Source organism: Macrobrachium nipponense, chromosome 11 (assembly GCF_015104395.2).
Source record: "Macrobrachium nipponense isolate FS-2020 chromosome 11, ASM1510439v2, whole genome shotgun sequence".
In the NCBI taxonomy this organism is placed as follows: Eukaryota; Metazoa; Arthropoda; class Malacostraca; order Decapoda; family Palaemonidae; genus Macrobrachium; species Macrobrachium nipponense.
The window spans coordinates 53,194,522-53,218,566 of record NC_061087.1 but is presented as its reverse complement, the minus strand read 5'-3'; the positions used below and the strand labels follow the sequence as shown (position 1 = coordinate 53,218,566).

Sequence of the window (24,045 nt, the reverse complement as noted above, 5' to 3'; positions counted from 1 at the left end):
TAAATTGGTCAGAAGAGGGAAAGAAGAGAGAAATAGTACATATAAAATTTGCACACTCCTATATTTTTTAAGGGTAATGTATTAAGCTAACTTGGAAAGGAAATTACTGTAACTTTAATTTCATTTAAAAGTTAGCATGATACTTAGGGAGCATGATTAAGGTCATCTATAGTGTTCAAACTCTAGAAGTCAGCATTTATTAGTAGTTTTAGAGACCATGCCAAACTTATCCAAAAATTCCTCTTGCGCAAGTGGGTCTGGAACCTAACCTCGTGTAAGTACAGGGTATTACTGTATTGTGAAACTGTGTCAACACCATCCAGCTGAGGATAGCCTATCCCAAAATAGCTGCAGCATGGACCTACAATGACTGTGGCGGGACAATGCTGCCCTACGTGTAGCGACCTGTCAATCAACAATGGAGAGACGACCATCGGCTGTAAAACAAGTAGTGGAGACCCTCACCCCCACCTGCCAGAAGGCCTCAGAAGAAAAGCCTTCACCCTCGCCACAACCTGTCCCACCCATCAGTCCAGTCAACCACCCAAATTTTAGCAGAGCAGTACATCTGGTAGGCAATGAAAAAAAAAGGCATAAAAAAGTGGACAAGAGTGTGCATCCTGCACCAAACATAAAAAGTTACAAGACTTAGAAAGCAGAATAGGAGAATTCAACACAACACACCGCCTACTGTCCCACATCTATGTCGAAGTAGTAGCCTCCTCCAAGAGGTACAGATACCTGTTCACTATCATTGACAGAAACACCAAGTGGCACAAAGCAATAATGATATGGCAACAGAAGGTGTGAAAGCTCTCTTCAGATTTGTCAGCAGACACAGTATCCTGCAGATCATCACAAGTGACAGGGGAGCCAACTTCCTGCCTGCTTTATGGAACACCCTCACAGACATTTTGGAGACAAAGATCAGTACACACACAATGCCCTACAACCCAAAAGCTAATGGCATCATCGATAGGCTAAACCAGTCATTAAAAGCATCACTCACTGCCATATGTCCAGGCGGGAGCTGGAGAAAGATGTTACCTTGGGTCTTACTGGGCCTGAGAACGATACTACATGCAGCAATCTATGCACCTCCAGCAGAAGCCCTATACAGCCAAGCGTTAACATTGCTGGCAGATGTCTTTCAAAATTAAATGAGCCCAACATCTCTGTCTGAAACCCATAAAGCACTAGAATGGATGAAGCCTCTGTTTTGGTTTGCCTCATGTCAGGTACTACATTTCTGTTCACAAGAACTATTGACAGGTTTGTTTGTTGTCTGAATAAATTAGCAAGTTTGTAGACACTACTTCTTATGTAACATGGATGATCAAAAGCTTTAACATGGAAGTAGAGTTTGTAGAAGTGAAAGTGATTGATTTTGTGTTAAGATGGGGCTGATGCAAATGTCCATTACATCTCAACTGTTTATGGGTGAAGGGATGTGAGAAGTTAGAGAAAGGATTGTAGATAGATGTGTAAAGTAGTGAGATAAGATGGGTCACGAAGGAATGTGGCATGATTAATGTCTGTCAGCGATACAGAACTGGTTGGGAATAGTGAGAAGGCACGGGAAATACCGTGCCTTTGCTACAGTACAAATAAGTCATTCAGATTACAGCTAAATGGGCTCATGGACTAGTTCTTTAAAGGCAGCCATACCTCAAAAGTGACAGAAACCCAACATCAATCTACGCAAGTCTGGCTATCTTATCCAACCACCAAAAAACATGATCTGTGACAGAACTAAATGTATAGAAGCAACATTTGACTGCAACATAGTACCTTATCAGCAGCCCAGAAGGCATTTACTTAGTATGGATGTGGAATGGGTGTGACATTCATATCTTGTACCTATACATAACTGTTTTTCCATAACCATGTTCTATATTGACATGTTGAAAGGTGCAAGTGTAGTAGCAATGTGAAACTCTCATATATTCCATTATAAAAAAACATCACCTACAAGATGTAGATAGCAGAAGTGATGTATGAGCACATGTATACCTCTCTTTATTGGTCTCTCTTGAGGAAGAAGCCCCTTCACTTCCAAGGTTCACCATCAAACAACCCATGTTAAGCCATGAGGCTCGGCAGCCTCTCAGAAAGCACTCTCACAGCCACATTCCCAAATGTCATGTAAATTGCCCACCTCTCGATTTGAACTAACAGCAATTGAAGATTTGTCATCCACTTGTTGCCAGCAGAACCATTGGCATTGGAACAAGTGTTATCTCTATGAGATAACTATAAATTTGGAAAAATTTCCCACATAATCATTAAGATTAGATATGGTTTGATTATATGAATGAAACAAAATCATTCTTAACAGTTACATCTAACATCAATATTTATGTTACAAACATGATAGAGATCGAACTGTGCTTGGGAACATAGTGATATGCGTCGTCAAGAATTCTGTTCAATTCTGTCAAGAGAAATAAGAGAGTAGATTGAGTGTTGATGACGAGAAGTAAAACTTGATTGTCGCAGACTGATGTGGGTCACACTTTTATAGTTTTCCCTAAATTTGTGATGAGTCAATTGTTTTGTAGATTTGTTTTCACTTTGATGAAATGTCTTTTTCCATATCCAGGGAAGATTACGACCTTGCTGAAAACCTAAATTCCGAAGCAAAAGACCAGCTTTATGTTGAACTGAAGTCAGGTGCCGAGTCAGGATGGGACTATTCTACTCGCTGGATTGTAAACAATGGCAGCAACAAGGGTCAGTTGATCAGTTCAGTTTGGACATCCAGATAAAAAAAGTTCAGTTGCGTTTCCCTTTTAGTTGTGTTCCCATTTCCTATCACTTTCAGTGATGAGGAGATACTTTCATCATAAAATCATGTTACAGGAGGTACCCAACATATGAGGTTTTACAGTGCCATGTTCATTGCAGGTTCTCTGAAAGACTTGAAGGTTACTTCCATTGCTCCAGTAGATCTAAACAGTCTCCTTTGCGTCAACGCAAGATTTCTCAGTGAATTTTATCGAAGAGTGGGAAACTATACGAAGGAGAAATATTATGACGATCTGGCAACGGTTAAGAACACCACAATGGCTGAGCTTTTTTGGGATAAGACAGATGGAGTATGGTATGACTTTGACATCAAAACACAGCAGAAAAGAAGGTAAGTAAGATACAGTTTCCCAATATACTTCCTTCAGTCGAATTCACTGAAAAAAAGAAGGTAAAAGGGATTCGTTCCCAATAAAAAAGAAATAAAAAACATTGGGTTAACTTCAACTTCTGAAAGTGATTAACATGACTTTTACAGAATTAGAGGAGTCTATACAACTGGACTTACATTCAACTTTTAAGCGGACGCGCTTCCTGGTCAGTCGCCCTGCCAGGGGAATTGATCCAATGTTTATCTGAGGCTTTGTGACGAGATATCTTATGAATTGTTGTGCTGATTTTTTCTAATATCATTATCAATTATCGCCCAGTGCATTTTTTTACATATAGTTTATTATATAATTTTCTACATCCATGCTTCTTTTTTATTCCCAGATACTTCTACATGTCTAACATCCATCCAATCTGGAGTGGTTGTTATGGTCAAGAAGATTCAAGGGCGCACACTATGGAAAAGGTTATTTCATATCTCAAAGCGAATAAAGCCATCGATTATGTAGGGTAAGCTGCTGATTGATTTGTTCCGGTTACATATGCATATATATTGATTTGTTCCAGTTATATATATATATATATATATATATATATATATATATATATATATATATATATATATATCTTTCATACATAGTGACCCCATTGGTTTTTAACCCGGTATGTATCCACCTTTGTGGCGTGTTTAGTACAAGCTCGTTGGGGATGACCGTCAAAACATAAACAAAACGCTGTAGATATCATAAAGATAATGACCTCAAGAAATATTAGTCGTATACAACAACCCCCGAAAACCCTTGGGGGTCACTAGGGGAGATCCATTTATATGCATGTATGCTGCTTATGCAAGCTTTGATATGACCATGTCGGATGGTGATGCATGCTGTTTGCTGTCATGAAATACTCATGATAAACAAATGTCCTTTACCAACCCTTGCTTCTTGCACAGACATCCGCTAAGGTACGAACCAGAAACATTGGGGGTTACATTGTATCCAAACTCAACGACGCTGCATTTCACCGGTATTTGATAATGTCATTATTCACAGGAATCAAATACCCACAAAGCCTGTAATTTAGCCTGTATGGCAAGATATTCCTTTGATTTATAAATAAGGCATCTTTACAGTTTGCCTTTTAACAGAACCACGACGTATGTGACATGAAAAAGCATAAGATTGAGATGAAATAGTATCAATATCAAGAAACTGAACATTCAACATTTAAGTCAATTTTATCTACTAATATATATTTCCTATAACAAAGTAATTCATTTCATACAAGACTTAATCGTTCTGTGGAAAGTAACAGAAATAATGGGAATTTAAAAAAGCTGGGGACGTCAAGTACAAGACGTTTTGGCGAAGGAATGCTGCCGCCCTGGCGGCTATGTCGTCGAGCACTTTCGTCATCGACGTTATACCTGCCGTGGCCGCTGTTCTGGCCAAGGAAGGATACGAACCAGCACCACAGGGTGGCAGTTACACCAAACGCGAACACCACAAATAAAACACAGTACCAAAAATATACCCACGCTATATAAATACTTCGTTCATACAAAGAAATAGACGCAAATTAACAATGATTTTACGTTAACTCAAATTATACCTCGGTGTACAATCAAGAACAATGAACAATATGCAAAGGACGAATTCTGGAATAAGGGGAGGGGGCGTCGCCAATGAGGAAGCAAAAAGTGACGTTCATTTTGTTACAAATCACAGAAATCGCAATTTGATCGTGACATGATGCATATGTATCAATGCACGGCAAGGATGGGCCTCGATCAAATTGGATAAAAACAGACAATTAACTAAGTTTTCAAGCACGATTTTATGGGGACGGTGGCCCGCGACTCAATAAAAACACGTCTCTTCTTCAACCTCGTGTTAAGAGGGCCCTCCTCTCCAGAAATTTCTAGTTCTAATTAGGTTGCTGTAAACAAATTTCTTAATTCCAGAATTCCATATTAACAACCGTGTAATGTGCAAGTGCACTCCCCGATAACAAAGGAGTGCAACAAAGGAAACAGCAACGTCATTACAAATCAGAACTATTGCGTCAGAGTCCTCCACGTCACTCATGACTTTCCACGGAAGTCATGACGTTCGCTATTTCTACTGATCTCTAAACTGATGCATCAACCTTTTTGCTTCAGAAGCGGGGATGAGACAGATAGCTCTTTATAATATATTAATGGTAAGCTATACATTACAATGTAAAATTTGCCATTGAATACGAAAACAGCAACAACCGATCCTTCTTGGACATAACAGTTTTTAGGAGTAATGACCGTATTGATTTAACGATGTTTAGAAAAAAACACATTTACGAGTCTGGGATCGAAATTTTACAGCTGCTGTTTTTGTGATTCTAAGTAAAATTTACTATCGACCTTATTGTATAGCGCTTTTAGTTTGACTTCAGGCTGGATCTCTGTCCGCGAGGAAATCCTGTAGTACCTTCAACCCTATTTTTTTTTTTTATATATAAGTGCTTCAATCCATACTATTTTTCAGCCACGTAAAAAATTTTTACACAAAATTTCCATTTCAAATTTCGCTGTTCCCACTGTTCCAAAACTGCTCTCTCTCTCTCTCTTACCAGTCTTCCGTTTATAAATAATGTCTTTTTATGAAAAACTATGTAATAATAGATAACAATAATAGATAAAACTAATACCAAGAAACCATTGAACGATTAACTCTCAGTTCTTTCTTTAAATACAAACAAAAGTTAATTAAGCCTTCTGATGAACTCCGTCGTCATATACAAATTCACTTGCCCTAGATGTCACTTGTGGACATGTCTGTTGCACTACTAGAGGATTTAAGATAGTAGAGACCTGGTCATGCGCGATCCCCATCCCCCTATGATAGAATAATCTGTAAATCCCAAAGCGATCATTAAATTTTGATCATGTGTACTACCCACACCTCACAAGTAAAATGTTGATAGAAGCACTGAAAATAAAATTATATTTTTCTTTATGCTGCATTTAATGGTTCTATTTGCCAAAGCAACTTCACCAGCCCCTTCTCTGTAAGCTACAGCTGTTGGAAACAACGTAACAATCTTCATAATTATAATCTCTCTCTCTCTCTCTCTCAGTACATACAATATATATGTGCATATGATGTAAATTATATGTATGTGCATATATACCTGTGCATACATATTATATAGATATTGATGTATGTGTATCGTACGTGTGTAAAATATATATATATATATATATATATATATATATATATATATATATATATATATATATATATGCATGTATGTATGTATATGTGTGTGTGCGCGCGCGCGTGTTATAAGAGCGTAAACCCTTAATAAATTAAGAACGTAACGTTGACTCAAGTGGGGAACAGAGTAACCGCCCCCCCCCCCCCCCACCCTCTCTATCTCTCTCTCTCTCTCTCAGCCTCAATGCAACCCACAGAAAGTGATTACCTAAGGTCGATAAATCAGATTCATAATTACCAAAAGTAGACTTTATTTATAAAGGATATGCAAGAGTCTAATCATCAGAAAAATTAGACTAATTAAACGAACTGAAATAAAGATTTCTCAATTGAACTACGTACACAGAAAACGGACTATTTAAAACAAGACGTGGCTAACTGAAGTAAACCCACTAGTAGAACAGACTTCTCTCATCAAACCCAAAAATGTTCGCTCCTCAAAGTAAAGTGTCACATAGTATAAAACAGTCTCATCATTTCGTTATACACAGCAGGGCTTAAAAGAACTGGTGATTGTTCGGCTCACAAAGGGCGATAGACCGACAGAGTTTCTGTCAAAAAGAAACACGGCCGTCATTAACATACATCATGACTGAAACAGTGATGTATTTTGTAAATGGGTTATAAAAAAAAAATATATGAATAAATCTCGTGAATCAAACATAAGAGAAAAAGCTTGACGGCAGTTGCATGACACAGCGAACATCCTAGACAGTTCAAAGTACTGAAAAGAAAATGTATAAGTGAAAGTTTTCATTGACACCTGTATGTCCACTTTGCACATACCCCGCGGCTGCACCTTTCCAGGGTGAGTCTTAAATCGCAGTGCCTTAAAAATTTCATCGATACCTCTCACCAAAGGGTATATCACAACGAACATACTCATGTACAAACTTTCCTCACAAGACGCTCCCCTTGAGATGAAGTCACTGACACGTAACGAGTTCATTACATAGGAAGATTCGTGACGTCACTCATGTACGGACAGTTAATAGCCCCACCCATGAAATCTGACTAAAACCAGATTCAGAAGTGTACCCTCCCACTTCCACCGGTGAACAAACACACGCGACCCCTAATGCCCTTAGTCGCGGATACAAGAGCTGAGACAGCAGTCTTGAAAATCACGCCACCCAAAAAGTGAGAATCCAAATTATGAAATCTCGCTCTCTTTCCTTGAGAGACAATGATGACAGTTACAAAAATGTTACTTCCAACACACTCGCTTTTTCGATCTCTTGAACTGACATTTTGCTATTCTTTCCACAGTGCAGCAAAACACTATGCATATGCAAGTTAATGAAATACATTCACAATGGTGTTCATATTATATGAATGATACCTACTTCATATAGTATATATGTGTTTGTTTATATATATATATATATATAATATATATATATATATATATAATATATATATATCTATATATATATATATATATATATATTTATATAAAGGTGTAATGCACAGAAAAATGATAGGCAGAAATCCAAGCGCTTGTGTCAAGGAACGAATGAAATACAGTTGGAAAGCAAGTTACCAGGTACACAAAAGGATCAAGAATACCAGATGGTCAATTGTCAAAAGGATAAAGATCAAAGAGATAATCCAGGGTTATCGGAGATCACACGGCTACAAACTTAAACATAGATTTAACCATAAGAGAAGCTAAAACGTAGACATATATAGTCCAAACATGTATAAAACTGAATATATTAATTTTGTTGCTTATATTTATCTACAATTTTTTTCATTATGAAAGCACCGAAACAAGTCAAATAATGGAAGAGTTCTATAATAAATTCAGTTTATAGATGTTTTTGAACTTTGTATGGCTACAATTTAGTCTCTTATGGTTGAATCTATGTTTAAGTTGGTGACCGTGTGATCTCCGATAATTCAGGATTATCTTTTTGATCTTTACCCTTTTCACAATTAACCATCTAGTATTCTTGATCCTTTTCTTCACCCGGTAACTTTCTTTCCAATTGTATTTAATTCGTTCCTTGACAATATCTTAGTAAAGACAAAAGCGCCTGGATTTCTGCCTAACATTTTCCCGTGTTATTCGCTTATTTAATGAAGTCACGTGCATCCACTGTGATTTTTTAAGCATATATATATATCTATATATATATATATATATATATTGTATATATATATATAGATATATATATTAGTACATATATATATATATATATATATATATATCATATAAAAAAATATCTATATATATATATATATATATATATTATATTTATATAATCCTAAGTGCCACTCCCCAGCCCCCTGTCATGAAAGATTTCTAGATCCGCCACTGGTCTGTTTCACGTGAAGATTGCTGAGGGTGAGAATAGTTTCTCATCATGGTCGTAATTACAAAACGGCGATTAGAATATCGAACCCTGAATTCTCGAATTACGAGACCAAGCATATAAATGTAAACATACAATAAAGTTTGATGATTTTGAGTTATTTGGTAGAAACCCGTACGACCAACTTCTGACAATTCTTGAATCATTATAATAATGATTACACAGATTGTTCCACAGTTAAACTCCCAGTCTTCTGCCGCGCCTCTCTCTCTCTCTCTCTCTCTCTCTCTCTATCATCACCCATCACCATCACCATCATAGGTATCAAAGAGAAATGCATTATACTCTGGTACATTAAATTTTATTTTGCCAGCGTTTCGCGAATCATAGTCGCATCCTCAAGGCTAGAATAAAAATACAAATGCTAACATTAAAATCAAGCATTGCACAATCTATGAAGGTTACGCAGTATTTAATTCAATGAACACCAGATTGTGTAAAATTAAAAAAGGAATGAGGGTTCTTTAGATTCTAGAGTTAGTTTTCGTAGATCTATATATAATATATATATATATATAAGATATCTATATATAATATATCATATAATATATATATATATATATGTATATATTATATATATATATATATATATATATAACGGGTGTTTCGAAATTAGAGGCCCCCCCCCCCTTCTCAAAACAAATGGAAAGTTATGAAGTTTTCTGCTATAGCCTATCTCCAAGTACATTATCTTAAGTTTCTATTAAGCTATTTTTCATTTTACATTTCTTGTATTTTCAGACTGAGTGATGGAGTTAGATACAGCCATGGCTAATGACGAGGAGGAAATTAGATGGATTGACCAAATCTGGGCTATGACCTTCAGAGAGGCCAGGGATGCTGGCTCATCCTTCATTTCACATTCCTGGATAGCTAAATACATTAAAAGAGATGAATCCTTTGTTAAAAGAAACTGGAACAAAAATTCATATGACTGTCATCACGAAAAGAGTGAGGATCTTGGAAGGCCTGAAGTCCTTTCTCAGGTGTCAAAAGACATAATTTCTGAGGCAGTGAGTAGACCAAGAAAGTCTTTACGTAAATTGGAGCTTGAACTAAAAACAAAAAGGGGAGAGAAGAGAAGTTATGGTACTGTATATCGTGAGCTGAAAAACTCTGGTATCAAGCCATTTCATGTTATTGGCAAGCCCAACATCTCTCAGCAACAGAGAGAATACCATGCATGGTTTTGTGGTTCATTTCTTAAAGATTGGGATGAAGCTGACTTTCTCCATGTTGCCCCATCAGGTGAATTCTTCATTTACACACAGTCAGGAAGCCAAATCATAAAAATGACATCATTTGGGCTGCAAAGTTGGATGATATCAGCGATGACGTGCACTATTGCCAAGTTGTGAAATTTCCTGAAAGTTTGGGAATTTTTCTGTTTCACAGCCAAACAGTTAATGTGGATCATCAAAGAAAAAGGAGTCATGGAATGGCAAATACTCCAGAGAAACTGTGCTTACTGGTGGAGTATTTCCTTTCCTCAAAGATCCTGAAAATGTGGTATCTGTTGAAGAAGTCATATTTTTGCATGATAAGGCACCATGTTTTAAGGCTCTTCAGACACAGGAGAATTTCCAGGTAGCTCCCCTGACCTTAATGTGTGTGAAAACTTTGGTAGTATCTTGAAGGATCGTGTTGAAGTGCCCACAGTGAACTATGATGGTATACCAAGCCTTGATGACCTGCGAAGAGAGGTGACCGAAGAGCTCAGAAAAATGGAGTTTGAGACTCAGCATTTTTGCAATTTGCTGAAATCATACCCCTCAAGAATGCAAGCTGTGGTACAGGTAGATGGAGGCCACACAAAATATTAAATACTCAAGAGAGAAACTTAAATAAATACCTGTTCTGAATTACTTTTCTTCTTGTACATATCAATTTTAGTTTATGCTATAGAGGGGGGGGGGGGGGGGGGCTATAATTTCGAAACACCTTGTATATGTGATATATAATATATATATATATATATTAAATTTAAAATATCTATAGATATATATAGATTATATATATATATATATTTATACTTTACCATTTTATACATATACATATCTACATATACACACACACACACACACATATATATATATATATATATATATATATATATATATACTATATATATATATATATATATATATATATATATATATATATATCTATATATATATATATAAATATATATATATATAATATTAGATATAGATATATGTATGTTATATATATTATAATAAATTGTATGATTATGCAGCAAACGAGCTGAGCTGACCATAATCACAGTGAAGCTACAAACGTCTAAGAAAACTAATCTAGAATCTAAAGAACCCTCATTCCTTTGTTTTGCACATTTTTCTTGCTCTACGGCGTTGCCATTGCAAAAAATGGACTGTAATCGCAAGGAAGAAACTGATGAGATCCCAAAATGAGTATCAAAGCCCAGCCACAAGAGACAAACATGGAGGTCATGGGATTTGTTAAAGGAAGTGGTAGGGGAAAGGGTTTTATTTTGCAACCTGATAAATTATGATGAAACCAAATCGTAGAAGTAAGAGTCTTTTCTCAGTCAGTATAGAAAGCAAGTCCATTACAGTGCACACAACGCTAATAGTACCCATTTTGGTGTCTTGTTTAATTTTACAGATATTCTTGTACATAATTTTAATATTTAGTGTATGTTACTGACTTCGATTTTCCTCATGGAGGCATGGTCCTTTATATTAGAAAATTCTGGCTTACTCAGTTTCTGGACCAGTCTAAAACTGTATCCATCCCATATGGCTACAATATTTAATATGCAAATACTTACGGCAAGATCCAGTGTAGATAATGCCAAGACAAACCTTGGCACTTGAATTTGTTTATAAATGATGGTGTATCTCATAAAGGTCTGCAGTTTGTCCTTGAAGCTGAAGGATACGCTACTCTAAAGTGGATTGATAGGAATTAATTGAATCTTAAGGGAACCGAATTCCTGTTCAATTATTTGTTCAGGTTTGGTTGAAACTTTATTGCCCCGTTTATTTCAGACAAGTTTTCAACCAAAATATATATATATATATATATATAATATGATATATATATATATATATATATATATATATATATTTTATATTATATTTTATAATATATATAGATATATATATATATATATATATATATATTTATCTAATATATATAATATATATATATATATAATATATATATATATATATTCATTAACGCAGCATTAGGTATAAGGTTACACGGGTCGTTAGGAAAAATTTACCACTAAGCATGTCAGTACATACCAGAGTCAATCTGGTCCGTACATTCATAAATTTGGTCAGTTCTTTCTTTTGCTAATAACGTAATCAGGAATCAAATAATATATATATATATATATATATATATTATATATATATATATATATATATATATATATATATATATGTCATCACACAAAAGAGGTTCCACGCTGGACGGGTGGTTTTCGAGCTTGGCTGCCAATCCGGTGGTCCGAAGTTTGATTCCCTGCTCTGCCAACGTGGATTCAGAGGAATTTATATCTGGTGATAGAAATTCATTTCTCGGTATAGTGTGGTTCGGATTCCACAATAAACCGTAGGTCCCGTTGCTAGGTAACGAATTGGTTCCTAGCCACGTAAAAATATCTAATCCTTCGGGCCAGCCCTAGGAGAGCTGTTAATCAGCTCAGTGGTCTGGTTAAACTAAGATATACTTAACTTAACTTATCACACAAAAGAAATATAAAGTTCATTGGAAAAATAAGTATCAGGAAAACATTTATGAAAATAAATTATGTGAGATGGTTTACATTAATTTTGTATGGGGAAAAATTTAAGAAAACTATTGCAAACAAATTCTTATGTTAAAAATTTTAATTGTTGAAATAATATAAATATTGTATTTTAGTTATTTTTTCATTTATAAAAATATGAAAAATAATAAAATATTAACCTTGTGAAGGGCTTCGTCTTGGTTCTGTTGACTTTTAGTGTCAAGCAGCTTCTGCTTTGGTCTACTTTCCTCGATGGTGGGGATGATGGTCACGTCCCCATCATCCCCACCAGCTGCAGCTTCAATTTCTTCAGGGGCATCAGGAAGGGCAGCAGCAGCAGACTGGAGGGGAAATAAGAGGAAATTTTAACATGTGAAACATGAAAATATTGTATATTATGATATTTAATAATCATGAAAAATCAACATATTAAACCAATACTGGGAAAACAATTATCTGTTTCAGTCCTAACATTTTTAATTTTTTCTGACGGACAATGAGTTTCCAGAGGAACGGGTGCTCCTGCAGCCATTCCCCAAACATCCTCCCCAAATATTGGAGGTCAACTCCTCATTGTCGTTAAGGATATCCACATTGGAGTGGAAGTCCACGACATGTACCTCTTTGATGTCAGTCAGGACCAATGACGCTAACTGAGCAAAATCTTCGCTAAAATGATGAAGGAACCGACAGGGGTCATCTGAACCTTGGCTGTGGGCGACTGCTGCAGATGCACTCGGCTCCGCTGGGTCCTTGTATGCCACAACTTTTTCCTCATAACCTTCACAGCATTTTGCAGCATCATCGATGATCCAAAAAAGGGCACAGCAAGGAAAGCAGTATAGGTCACAAGAGGTCAAGGTAGAGTGTTGACCTGATGACTGGGATGCTGCCTTTTATAGCTTGGTACTCACGTGTCACAACGAGACTGCTTCGCACCCCTACTGCGCAAGATCAGGGTTTGCCAAGTACGCCACATATGTTGTAATGGACACCGTACATTGAGATTACTGCATACGTCTGCAGCAATCACATGGAGACTAAGTTACGTCAGTCAACAGGGCATAACAACACTCTTTCAATCGTTGGCATGACATGGTGACTTTTGACAATTATCGTGGCTCGATAATTACACTCAAGTCTCCATGCACCGTCACATAGTCGTTGAGTATGATGACATCTATTAGGTAGCATACCCGGTCGAGCCACGACAATTGTCAAAAGAGGCCATGTCATGCCAATGTGCGAAAGAGTGTCGTTATGCCCTCTCAACTGACGTAAATTATCCTCCTTGTGCTTACTGCAGATGTAAGTAGTAATCTCAACTTACAGTGTCCAATGACGCTGACTGAAATGAGTAATCTTGGCTGAATTGGAACTGATGGGGGCCAGCTGCTAAAGATGTACTCGGCCCCATTGAGCCTTTGTATGCCACAGCCTTCTTCCTCAGAAGCTTCACAATGTTTTATTGCATAACTGTAAGGAAAGCACCAAAGGTCACAGAAGGTCAAGGTAGAGTATTGACTTAGCAGCTGGGATGCTGCCTTTTGTAGCTGGGAACCCACATGTGGCAATCTGGCCACTGCACACCCCCTCTGTGCAAGTTGAGGGGTTGTCAAATACATAGCTACATCGTAATGGACCAAGTCAATATTGCTACTTACGTCTACCATACTCACATTATGTCAGTTGAGAGAGCATTACAACACTCTCGTACATCGGCAGAGCTCTTGCATACTTCGTCATGACATGGAGACTTTTGATAGTTATCATGGCTCAACCACAACAACTACATGCTGCAGCTAGTTGTCACCATCACTTTGCAGACGTAGTGAAACTCGGTGACTGTGTAAGGAAACATGGAGACTTGATCATGATTCAGTTGTGATAACAGTTATTACGATGGTTGCGGGTGATTACCAATGTGTGATCCCAGCTTTAGGTCGTAATTGAGTCATAATTCAGCTGTTACATGTGCAGTCTTGAATCACCAGTGTGTGATTCGAGCTTAACTGCTGTGGCAATTCACTTAATAATGGTAAAGAAGCAAAATGGCATAACAGAGTAGGTATAGTCTAAATATTTCTTATTAAAAAAAAAAAAAGATATATTTTCATGGTATATTAATGAACAAGTTAAAATTTGAACTTGGGGATTTGTTGAGTTTTTTAAATGGACCGTGAAGTTTACTTTCATTATAGTAACAGCTATCATAAAAAGCCAGAACATTGGCCTAGGTCTATACCAAATTGTCTGTATCACATGAAAATATTGCTTCAAGTTTTTATATGATTTGGACTCAGCATCCAACTAATAGCGCTGATGAGTCTAACAATTAAATTAATTAGACCTATATATAATTTATTCATATTCTGATCAAAGTGGCTGAGATCCTTCCCAGGTGAAATTCAGTGACAAACTGTCACGAAATCATTGCTCACCCGTCCACACGCCATTACCTGCCAGTTGGTTGGGAGAACATTAGGTAATTCCATCATTCAACCGTTCTGGTAAGTGGACTGACTACATACACAAAAGCTTGAACGTCAGTTTCGATGAACTAACAGAAGAAATGATAAGTAAACCTGATAGTGAATAGCCTGAATAGGGTTATTGAATTCTATGATAATTAATGGGTGTGTTGGGGGAGAGAGAGAGAGAGAGAAAAGGGGGGTATTAGGGAGGAGAAAGAGATAGAGGTTTATTGGTCGTTACCATGCTACATTGCAAGATCATGTTTATTTGTTACTATCACAAAATATTTGAGATAACAGTAAGTATGAACTAATATAATTTCATATATTTTTGATTGTGCACTAGATAAATTTTTTACCCGTTCCTTTCATGGTAAAGGTTTTTGTTTTACAATTATCATTTTTCAACAAATTAAAGATACTCATAATGAAATGTTGAAAATGTTGATCACAGACACATTTATATTATTATTATCATTATATTAAGAAAATTCCAAAACAAATAGATGAGAAAATGTTTCCTTTCCAGGGGTGTTCCAACATCTCTTGAGAACAGTGGACAACAGTGGGATTTTCCCAATGCATGGGCTCCACTTCAGCACATACTCATCCTGGGTGTTTACAACGCTCGTCCTATACACCATGAAGCAGAGAACTTAGCCTTCAGCCTGGCAGAGAAATGGATACGGAATAACTGGTTGGCTTATACTCAGTCAACTCCTAATGCCATGTTTGAGAAGGTACGTCCGTAGAGCAAATACATTGATATTCCGCAATCCACAACAACAGCTGTCATCTTTGAATGGAAACTGTGGTCTTAGGCATAAATCGGCCAATTTCCTTTAGTCATATGCCTGCAGTGGTGTTATATTATCAATTTAAATGAGTTTCAATAGGGGAAACATTATTTACCTGGCAGCCTATTGATAAAAAAAAATCTTTTTACCGACAAATATTAATGACTTTTTTCCAGATACATCTACTAAGCAGTTGCAACATGACATGTTAGCACACTGAAATAACAATCAAGGAAAAACTAGCAATGAAAGCATCGTTGCACACAGTTACGGGTCTTTATGAATTAAAAAGCATAAGCACATGTGGGTTGTTTACCTGCCCTGCATCTTTTTCTGGATAGAGACAGAGAGAAGAAGAAGAAGAAGAAAGCTACCACCAATGAATTGTATGTATAACAAAGTCGTCACCTAGAAAATTAGATGGGATGTAAATACAATGCAGTGTGCTTGCAATGATAAATAACGAATGATAAACAATAAATAATTAATATTTAATAATAAGTCAAGTGGAATTGCATGATGTCTTCTTGGAATATATAAGAATGTAAATCAATACAAATTCATTCATTTTGATGAAACGTCTAGTATATTACTGCTTTGCATTCCCTTAGAACTATCTGGATACACAAACCCCAGTGTTAATGACAATCAAGAACTGTGATCTGGAATTGTGGTTGGCTTACATAAAGCTGAGCCAGTTGGGGCACTTGAGTGCTCAGAGGCAGAGGCAGTGGGAAGGTGGTAACCTGTCGAAGAGAAACGAGGCACATGGTTCACCTCTGAACTCTTCCCAGCTAAAAGGAGATGAACTTTGGAGACTTCTGCATCCTCTTATGAATGCAGGTCAATATTTCCCTCTCGAACGCCTCAACCTCTTCACTAAAGAATACATTCATTTCCAGAAATGGCGGGGATGCTGACCAACAAGTCTAGTACATTGGATCAGCATTAAAAACCTAGATGTTCCGACGCCAGTTTTAGTAACCGCAAATCAATTAGATTGAGTAGATTGGATGGGTTACGATCAGAGCTTAAGTGTGGGAATAAGAAAAGTAAGCAAAGTGCTGTAATAGTCAAGTAGTTAACATAACTGAGCATAGTGATGTTTCTTCCTCTAAGAGAGGCATTTTGTCATGTGAGAAGAACGAGAATTGCTTCCTAGAAAAATTGAAGTCACATTGGCAAAGATAATCGACTACTCTCTGATACACTTGACCTTGGGACAATTTTTAATTAATGAGGCTTAGTGACATACCTTGATCCAACGAGGATCCACTGAGACGTTTAATTTCTTCAATTGGAACGGTGAGCTCGATGCGGAAATTCTTTAATTCTACACAATTGCATTTGGATACAAAAACGTTGGTTCACATAATATTTATCTAATAAATCAAGGGCTACACTATAATTAGCGACAGTTACACTCAAGGCCTGAATTACCTTGAGTGGCTTCCCTTCAAGAGACCCAATTAAATAAGTGTATTTGGCTACATCGTCCAAATCGGTGCATTGATAAACGTGAGCATTGAATAGCTCCTTTAAAGTGGCGAACTTGCTCTTTTTGCCTTTGAATACTGGCGATGGGAGCTCTTTTAATCGAGGCAGACAAGTTTTAGGCTGTGATACACTAGATACAGTTGAGCAACAAAGTGATTATCTGCCCTGTGTCTACTAATGCTTTTACAACTCTAGTTTCAATGGTGGGCTCTAGCTTGACAGTACTTGTTAAATACAGGGATCTAAGTTGCTACTCATCAGCTTCAATACGATCTAACAAGTTCTGGTATACATTTACGTTCAAGGAATCAAGGAGATTCCCTTGAGTGCGATTCAGAGAGGCAGTCAGGAGGACTTTAAGAGACTCAATCTGAGTTTTGAGTGGCGGCCGCCATTTTATTGATGTTGGAAGTTACCAAACAATCAGAACACAACAATTCCAGAGCTTACAATGGAAATAAAGCCACTCTTTTACCTCAATCTGCACTCCTCTTTTCACGGGATATGTGAGAGCAATTGTGAGTGACCCACTAGCAAAATGTTGAAAACCATAATCCAGCTGTCGTTGCTCGGGGACTGGTTGCTTAGGTCTATCCAGTTCATCAAAGGACCAGAGCAAATGTCGCAAATTATTCAGCGACTAGCTCACTAGATCGTGCCAGATTGTATTGGCCTACAGACCTACCTGTGGGAAAGTATCCAGCCCGTGCACAAGGACAACTGAATTATGAATGACTTTGATTTTACAATTTTATTTTAAAAATATAGATCGACTCTCATGTCTATGATTATAAAAGCACATGCAAATGGAAAGAAGAGACCTACCGCCCTTACGATAGCACAAAGTATCACGTGATCATGCGGCCACGAGAACCTTCCAGAACAATAAAAAATGCACTAACAGAAAAAATTCATTCAATCATGATATTAAATGGTACTACCATCACAGAAATCAACCGCTTAAACATTAAACCAACGATGGCTAGGATTGACACTAACAAATTACTCGAATGCATATCACTCACAATTGCCTTGTGGAGACAAAGATAAGACGCTTTAGCTGGAGTTCACCACTGAACTACTGAACGTCTCCCTCCCTCACGCCCAAGTGCTCTCGAATGAAGGATTTTATGAGGTGTGAGAGGCGGGTTGTGCCCTTGCGAGGCAGTCATTCTACGTATCATTGAATTTTACCATAATTCCTACGAGGATAATGCACACTGATCAACAACCATCACGTCCCTGCCTCCAATCAGAATACGTGGAATTTTATACGTAGTGGCCCAAGCAGAATTCTGTCATGGAAAAATAGTGCACTTATTATTTCACGACACCCACCTCATGGAAACAAGAGCAAAAGAGGGAAGAAAAACAAGAGTTGGGGAGAGGGCTGAGCCTGAGCCCAGAAGGAAGTGAGAGAGCATCTTTGATATGATGGAAGCCATTGAGGGAGGGGCTGGCCTCACAGAAACAGGAAAATTCCAGCGCACAGCACGGGGACAAAAAGAGGCTTTTCGTGAGTCACTCTACTGGCTCCCCGTTAGTGCTTTTCCATGAGAGATGTATCGGATATCCATATCCGCTGATCATCCTCATTGTTTATGAATACATATCTGCATTCGCATTGACAATTTCTTAACATCCACATACGCATCAGCATTGCAAGAAACATCTGCATCTGCAGTTTGAGAAAGCAGATATGTGGATATCACCCCTTGTTTAGTGTTCAATAGATCTTATACATTGTAGCTAAAAGTAGATTTTTTTTTCGGTAAATTTGGCTTTTTCGTTTTATTATACAGGATACATGATAAACAATTACACATTTAATGCAGTATATACTTTATAAGTAGCTCTGATATATCTTTTTGTTTTGAAGCTTATTTGTTTTAGTGTCATTTGCAGCAGTTGTAACCATAAAGGCAGGTTATTGCATTTTTTTGGAAACTCTCTCTGTCTCATTCGAAGAATGGCTTTGAGTTTTATTACCCCTATCATGCAATGAGCATGAAATAACCTTGTGCCAAGACAACTAAAATGTTTGTGTATTGTTGTTACTGTTTGTACGTTCATAAGAAAGTATACACACATATACATGAGTATCACTAATGTGTCTACTTTCAATTAGTACATCAAATATTATTTGGTCATCAAATATCAGACATTCCGTCAAAGCAGCGTTGCCGCTACAAGGGTACATTCCTGTTCACTTAGCTCGTGTCTAAGACAACAGAATGCCAATTTTATGATGTTATAGGCAATAAGAAACGTGCACGTTATTGAAAGGTGCTGAAATTAGATATCTACATCGCTTATGATAAAAGGTCTTTACAAGAGGAATGGAAGGAAGCTGATTATAATAACATGATAACAAATAGGGGTTATTTCTATAATCTTTTCAGCTGCTGGTAGTCTGTTTCCCGTGTGCACCACATCCCAAAATAAGACCTGGTAAGTCCGTTCTCAAATATGATTTATGGAAGGAAAATAGGGGTCAGGCAATAATTATTGTGAGATGGCGTGTGGGAGTCAGGGTGTTACAGAATCCCCTTCTTCAGTTCCAGTGAGTCCGGCAATTTTATTTGGCCATCAGAAACGATGCCTTGAGTTAGTTGTGTAGGTAGTAGTACCTAGCCAACTCTTCAAGGAGGACGGGAGCTTCTTGCCGAAGGGAGCAGGCAGCACAGGGTCAAGGTATCGGAAGAACTTCGACACTCACAGTGATCACTATTATATTAGTTCATATTATTCAATACAGAACTGGATTAATTCCCAATGTATGCTTTAATATGTCTGTATACTTGATAAAAGATTATTCCATGTCGGATATTAAACGAAACTGTCAGTTTTTGATGGGAAAAGAAAGTTCGAAAACTTTACATGGTAATTCTGCAAATACACAAGATTATAAATTTTCATATGAAAAAGTCAGTGAAAATTTACTTTGAAAATAGGCTATACTGGATGATGGTCGCCCTTGACGAAATGCGAATGCATTTGCTCTCATTTGTGGACTAAGACTGTATGAAGCTATCAGAAAAATTATGTAAGCTTAAATCCTACTTAGGTGTTGAAAAATAGGAAATCGACCAATGTTTTCTTATCAGATATCATACCCGAGGGTTGCCATAGCTGTAAAATAGTCTTCTTTTAAACTCTTTCTCTATCTAACTCTACTAGACTATTCAACAAAGTCGGTCTCAAATGTTGTTACAAAACAAAGGAAAAAACGAGTTTTTACTGAAAAACAATAATTCAAGAATGATCAAGACTCGAACACAAATAATCATCGCTTTAGTTAATTCGCATTCATTTCCACTCAGGGCTCTCTCCAAGTTTATAAAAATAATTAAGTGTTTATTGTTATTATTATTTCCCACAGATTCTAGAAGGAAAACTCGTATTCAGTTTTACTTATGGTTAATTTACACTGATTTACATTACGAATGTTTCTTTCACAGAACTGGACTTTAACGGACATTACTTAATAAGAAAATGTGTGCTCAAAGTGAATATATTTACATCATCTTTGTCCAAATTGCAGTATAGCGTGGAAAGGCTGGGCCTGCCGGGAGGTGGTGGAGAGTATGATGTTCAACTTGGGTTTGGGTGGAGCAATGGTGTGGCCATGCGCCTCTTAACCATCTTCAGAGATCGTTTGACTGCAACAACAGGAGGGTCAATCACTGTTCAGCCACCTTCACTGTTGGTCGTTGGTGTTGTTACTTACCTGTCATCTACCCTATGGCAATAAGTTTTGGTCTCACTAAATTTCACTGTTGCTGACAAGTTAGCATGCCCTGTTCAATTGTCTTTTCATTCTAATTCATACAAAAATAAATATCTAGTATAGTTAAATGCCACTTACAGTCTATCAACTGCATGATATGATGAGGAAACGTTCAATGATGTCTAGTTATTTGAGATGATAAGCATTGTTTACATATATATATATATATATATATATATATATATATATATATATATATATTATATATATATATAGTATATATATATATATATATATATATACATATATATATATATATATATATATATATATATATATATATATATATATATATATATATATATATATATATATATATATATATATATATATATATATATATATATATATATATATATATATATATATATATATATATATATATATATATGTGTGTGTGTGTGTGTGTGTGTCATTATGATTGTAACTAAAAGTCTGAAAGATCCTTCTTGGTACAACGGCATTTAGAAAAGCCAGTAAACCAACAATTTTTTAAAAGAAAATACAGTATGTTAGAGAAGCAGAAACTTTCGAAGAAATCCTGTCCAGAGGTTTCTTGTTAGTCTACTAACAATGTTACGGATTAGCTATTCACAAGTTTTTGGGAAATTCAAAAATTGTTCAAGTATCAAGCACTTTTTATGTAACATCTTTGTATTCCTTGATCCCTTGGGACTTTCTGTTGTATAATGTAATAAATGCAGTGGATTTTGTTTTTTCAATTAAATATTAGCATGAGGTATTTATTACTGAAAAAATCATGAGTATTTTGTTTATCATGAAAAGTACTTTTATTGTTTTAAATAAACCCACAACACTTAATGAAGATTAATTCCACACCATATCTCAAGAAGTCTTTACCCCAATTACTATGCATCCACAAAAACTACTCAGAACCAGTGATCTTTGTGACACATTAGTATGTTACAGGTAATAGTTAAAACGTTAATTTTTACTGAGGGTGGTGATATTCCTAGTACTTAAACTGCGGAACCATTCTATCCATATACGCATCTGCATGCGCTGCTAATTCTCGGGAAACAAAATTAATTGTGAATTCCAGGGCTTCTAAACGGGTGGTACAGTAACTGTTTTAACGAGGAATGGTTCCTTGAAGAGTCATACAAAAGCTGTTTTTACTTTAAGGACACAAGGTCCAACAAAATTCCTTAAAAGCTGAGAATCCATATTGTATAATGAAATAAACCTTCCTAATGACTCAAAATGGTGGTTTTAATTCCTTTCTGAATGACTTAAAGCGTTTGCAATAGTAGATTATGAATGGTGGCAAAAAAACTCTAAATGACTTATGGTGATAATCTCAAAAGACCTTGGAATAAATTTATAGTGAGATATTCTTAGAAATCCCTAAAACATGGCACCAGTGATTACACCCTGAGACATCTTTGTAAATTTGGGGTAAAATGTTTGATGGTTAGTCCTTACTAAACAGTCAGATTTGAGGATCATAATGTCATATTTGGTCTAAAATGCCCCCAGAAATCAACATACGAGTAGACAGATCATCAACAAATTTCAGGGAGAGGGAAGGACTGCTGCCACAGTTCACTATACTTATAACTGATAATATGAATGGTAAAAGATGTGGTGGTATGTTGATCGAATTGTGACACAATCGCATTTCACTCTTTATAGATCCAACACAAAAGTAACCCTGTCTTCTTACGTAACCTACTCAACCTTAATTTTAATCTTTACAGATCTAACACAAAACTATCCCAATCAGAGGCCCCTTTCAGTGATTCTTCGAAGTCACCCTTCACTGAGATAGGCTCTCTGCCTCAGTCCTGAACCACATGTTCCAGGTAAAGAACATGGTACTCTCCTCCTTGTGGATCTACTTGTTCATGAAGCACTTAAACTGCAAAAAAAAAGCCAGGTCTCCAATGCTTAGTGAGATCTCACCCTCAAAACAGTAATCTTGCTAGCCAAGCACTGGCAAAGATAATAAGCAAACTTCATGGTCTCTCTTTCTTATTTGTTACAAAAGTTTGTGCCAAAAACTCAAAAAACAACAGTTCTTAATGAGAGAAGTGAGTTTGTGTTCATGTTTTCAATAGTATTTGAACAGAACTCAACACCTCAGACCAGAGTGTTAGGGACTCTTCATCCGTAAAGGAGCCCATGAAGTGCAGGATATCACCTTGTCCCTTATTTTCAGGGAGTACTTCTCTATAGCTTTAGTATGGAAGGCAGGGGTCTCGATCACCATACCTTTACCTCATTCTACATGAGGAATGTCACCCCTAAGTCACTGTACACCTCCTTGGGACATGGTGCTTCTCTGTGTGTTATGCAACTACCCAAGCTCTACTGGACAGAATACACCGGTGTTTCGTAAGATTCATGGCCTGAATAGGTTAGGGATTGAATGACCTGTCTCAATCTTTCCTTCTCTCACTCTCCTTCTAAGCAACATAACCCAATGCCTCGTACATACTTGTCCTGGTCAGAGAAGGTTCTTTGTTAAACGAGTGGTTTTGGTGCTCGCCTATCAGTCTGGTGAACCGACGAAGTTCAATTCTCCACTCAGCCTATGCGGAATCACCATAAATAAATTTCTGGTGACAGAGATTCATTTCTCGATATCATGTGGTTCGGATCTCACAAAAAGCTGTAGGTCCCGTTGCTACGAAACCAATTGGTTCCTAGCCACATAAAAAATATCTACTTATATGGTTGCACCATATAATTATCTTTTTAGGCCTTTTCGAGATAAAATTGCTACTCACTTAAGTGTACCTTCTATATTATATAAGACCAAAAGGATAGGGTTCTCCTAGAAATGAATAAAATGAGGTTCATACAAAAATATCAAAGGACATATCAACCTCACACATTGGCCAATACCAGGCTTTATGGGGGGTTACTAGAGCCATCCTTCCCCTACTCATGTATGTGACCAGGGAGTT

The 24,045-nt window shown here is 36.7% G+C and overlaps 1 protein-coding gene across 1 annotated transcript in view; it reads left to right on the top strand.

The window, feature by feature from the left end:
• LOC135205921 (trehalase-like) overlaps nucleotides 1-21,280 on the top strand; it is a 140,568-nt gene extending 119,288 nt beyond the window's left edge. The window contains exons 7-11 of the mRNA XM_064237118.1: nucleotides 2,603-2,733; nucleotides 2,908-3,139; nucleotides 3,523-3,648; nucleotides 15,558-15,768; nucleotides 20,867-21,280. Of these exons, the coding sequence (XP_064093188.1) occupies nucleotides 2,603-2,733; nucleotides 2,908-3,139; nucleotides 3,523-3,648; nucleotides 15,558-15,768; nucleotides 20,867-21,076 (910 nt within the window). The 3' untranslated portion in view covers nucleotides 21,077-21,280. The remainder of the gene's footprint in view (nucleotides 1-2,602; nucleotides 2,734-2,907; nucleotides 3,140-3,522; nucleotides 3,649-15,557; nucleotides 15,769-20,866) is intronic.
• The last annotated feature ends 2,765 nt before the right edge of the window (nucleotides 21,281-24,045 follow it).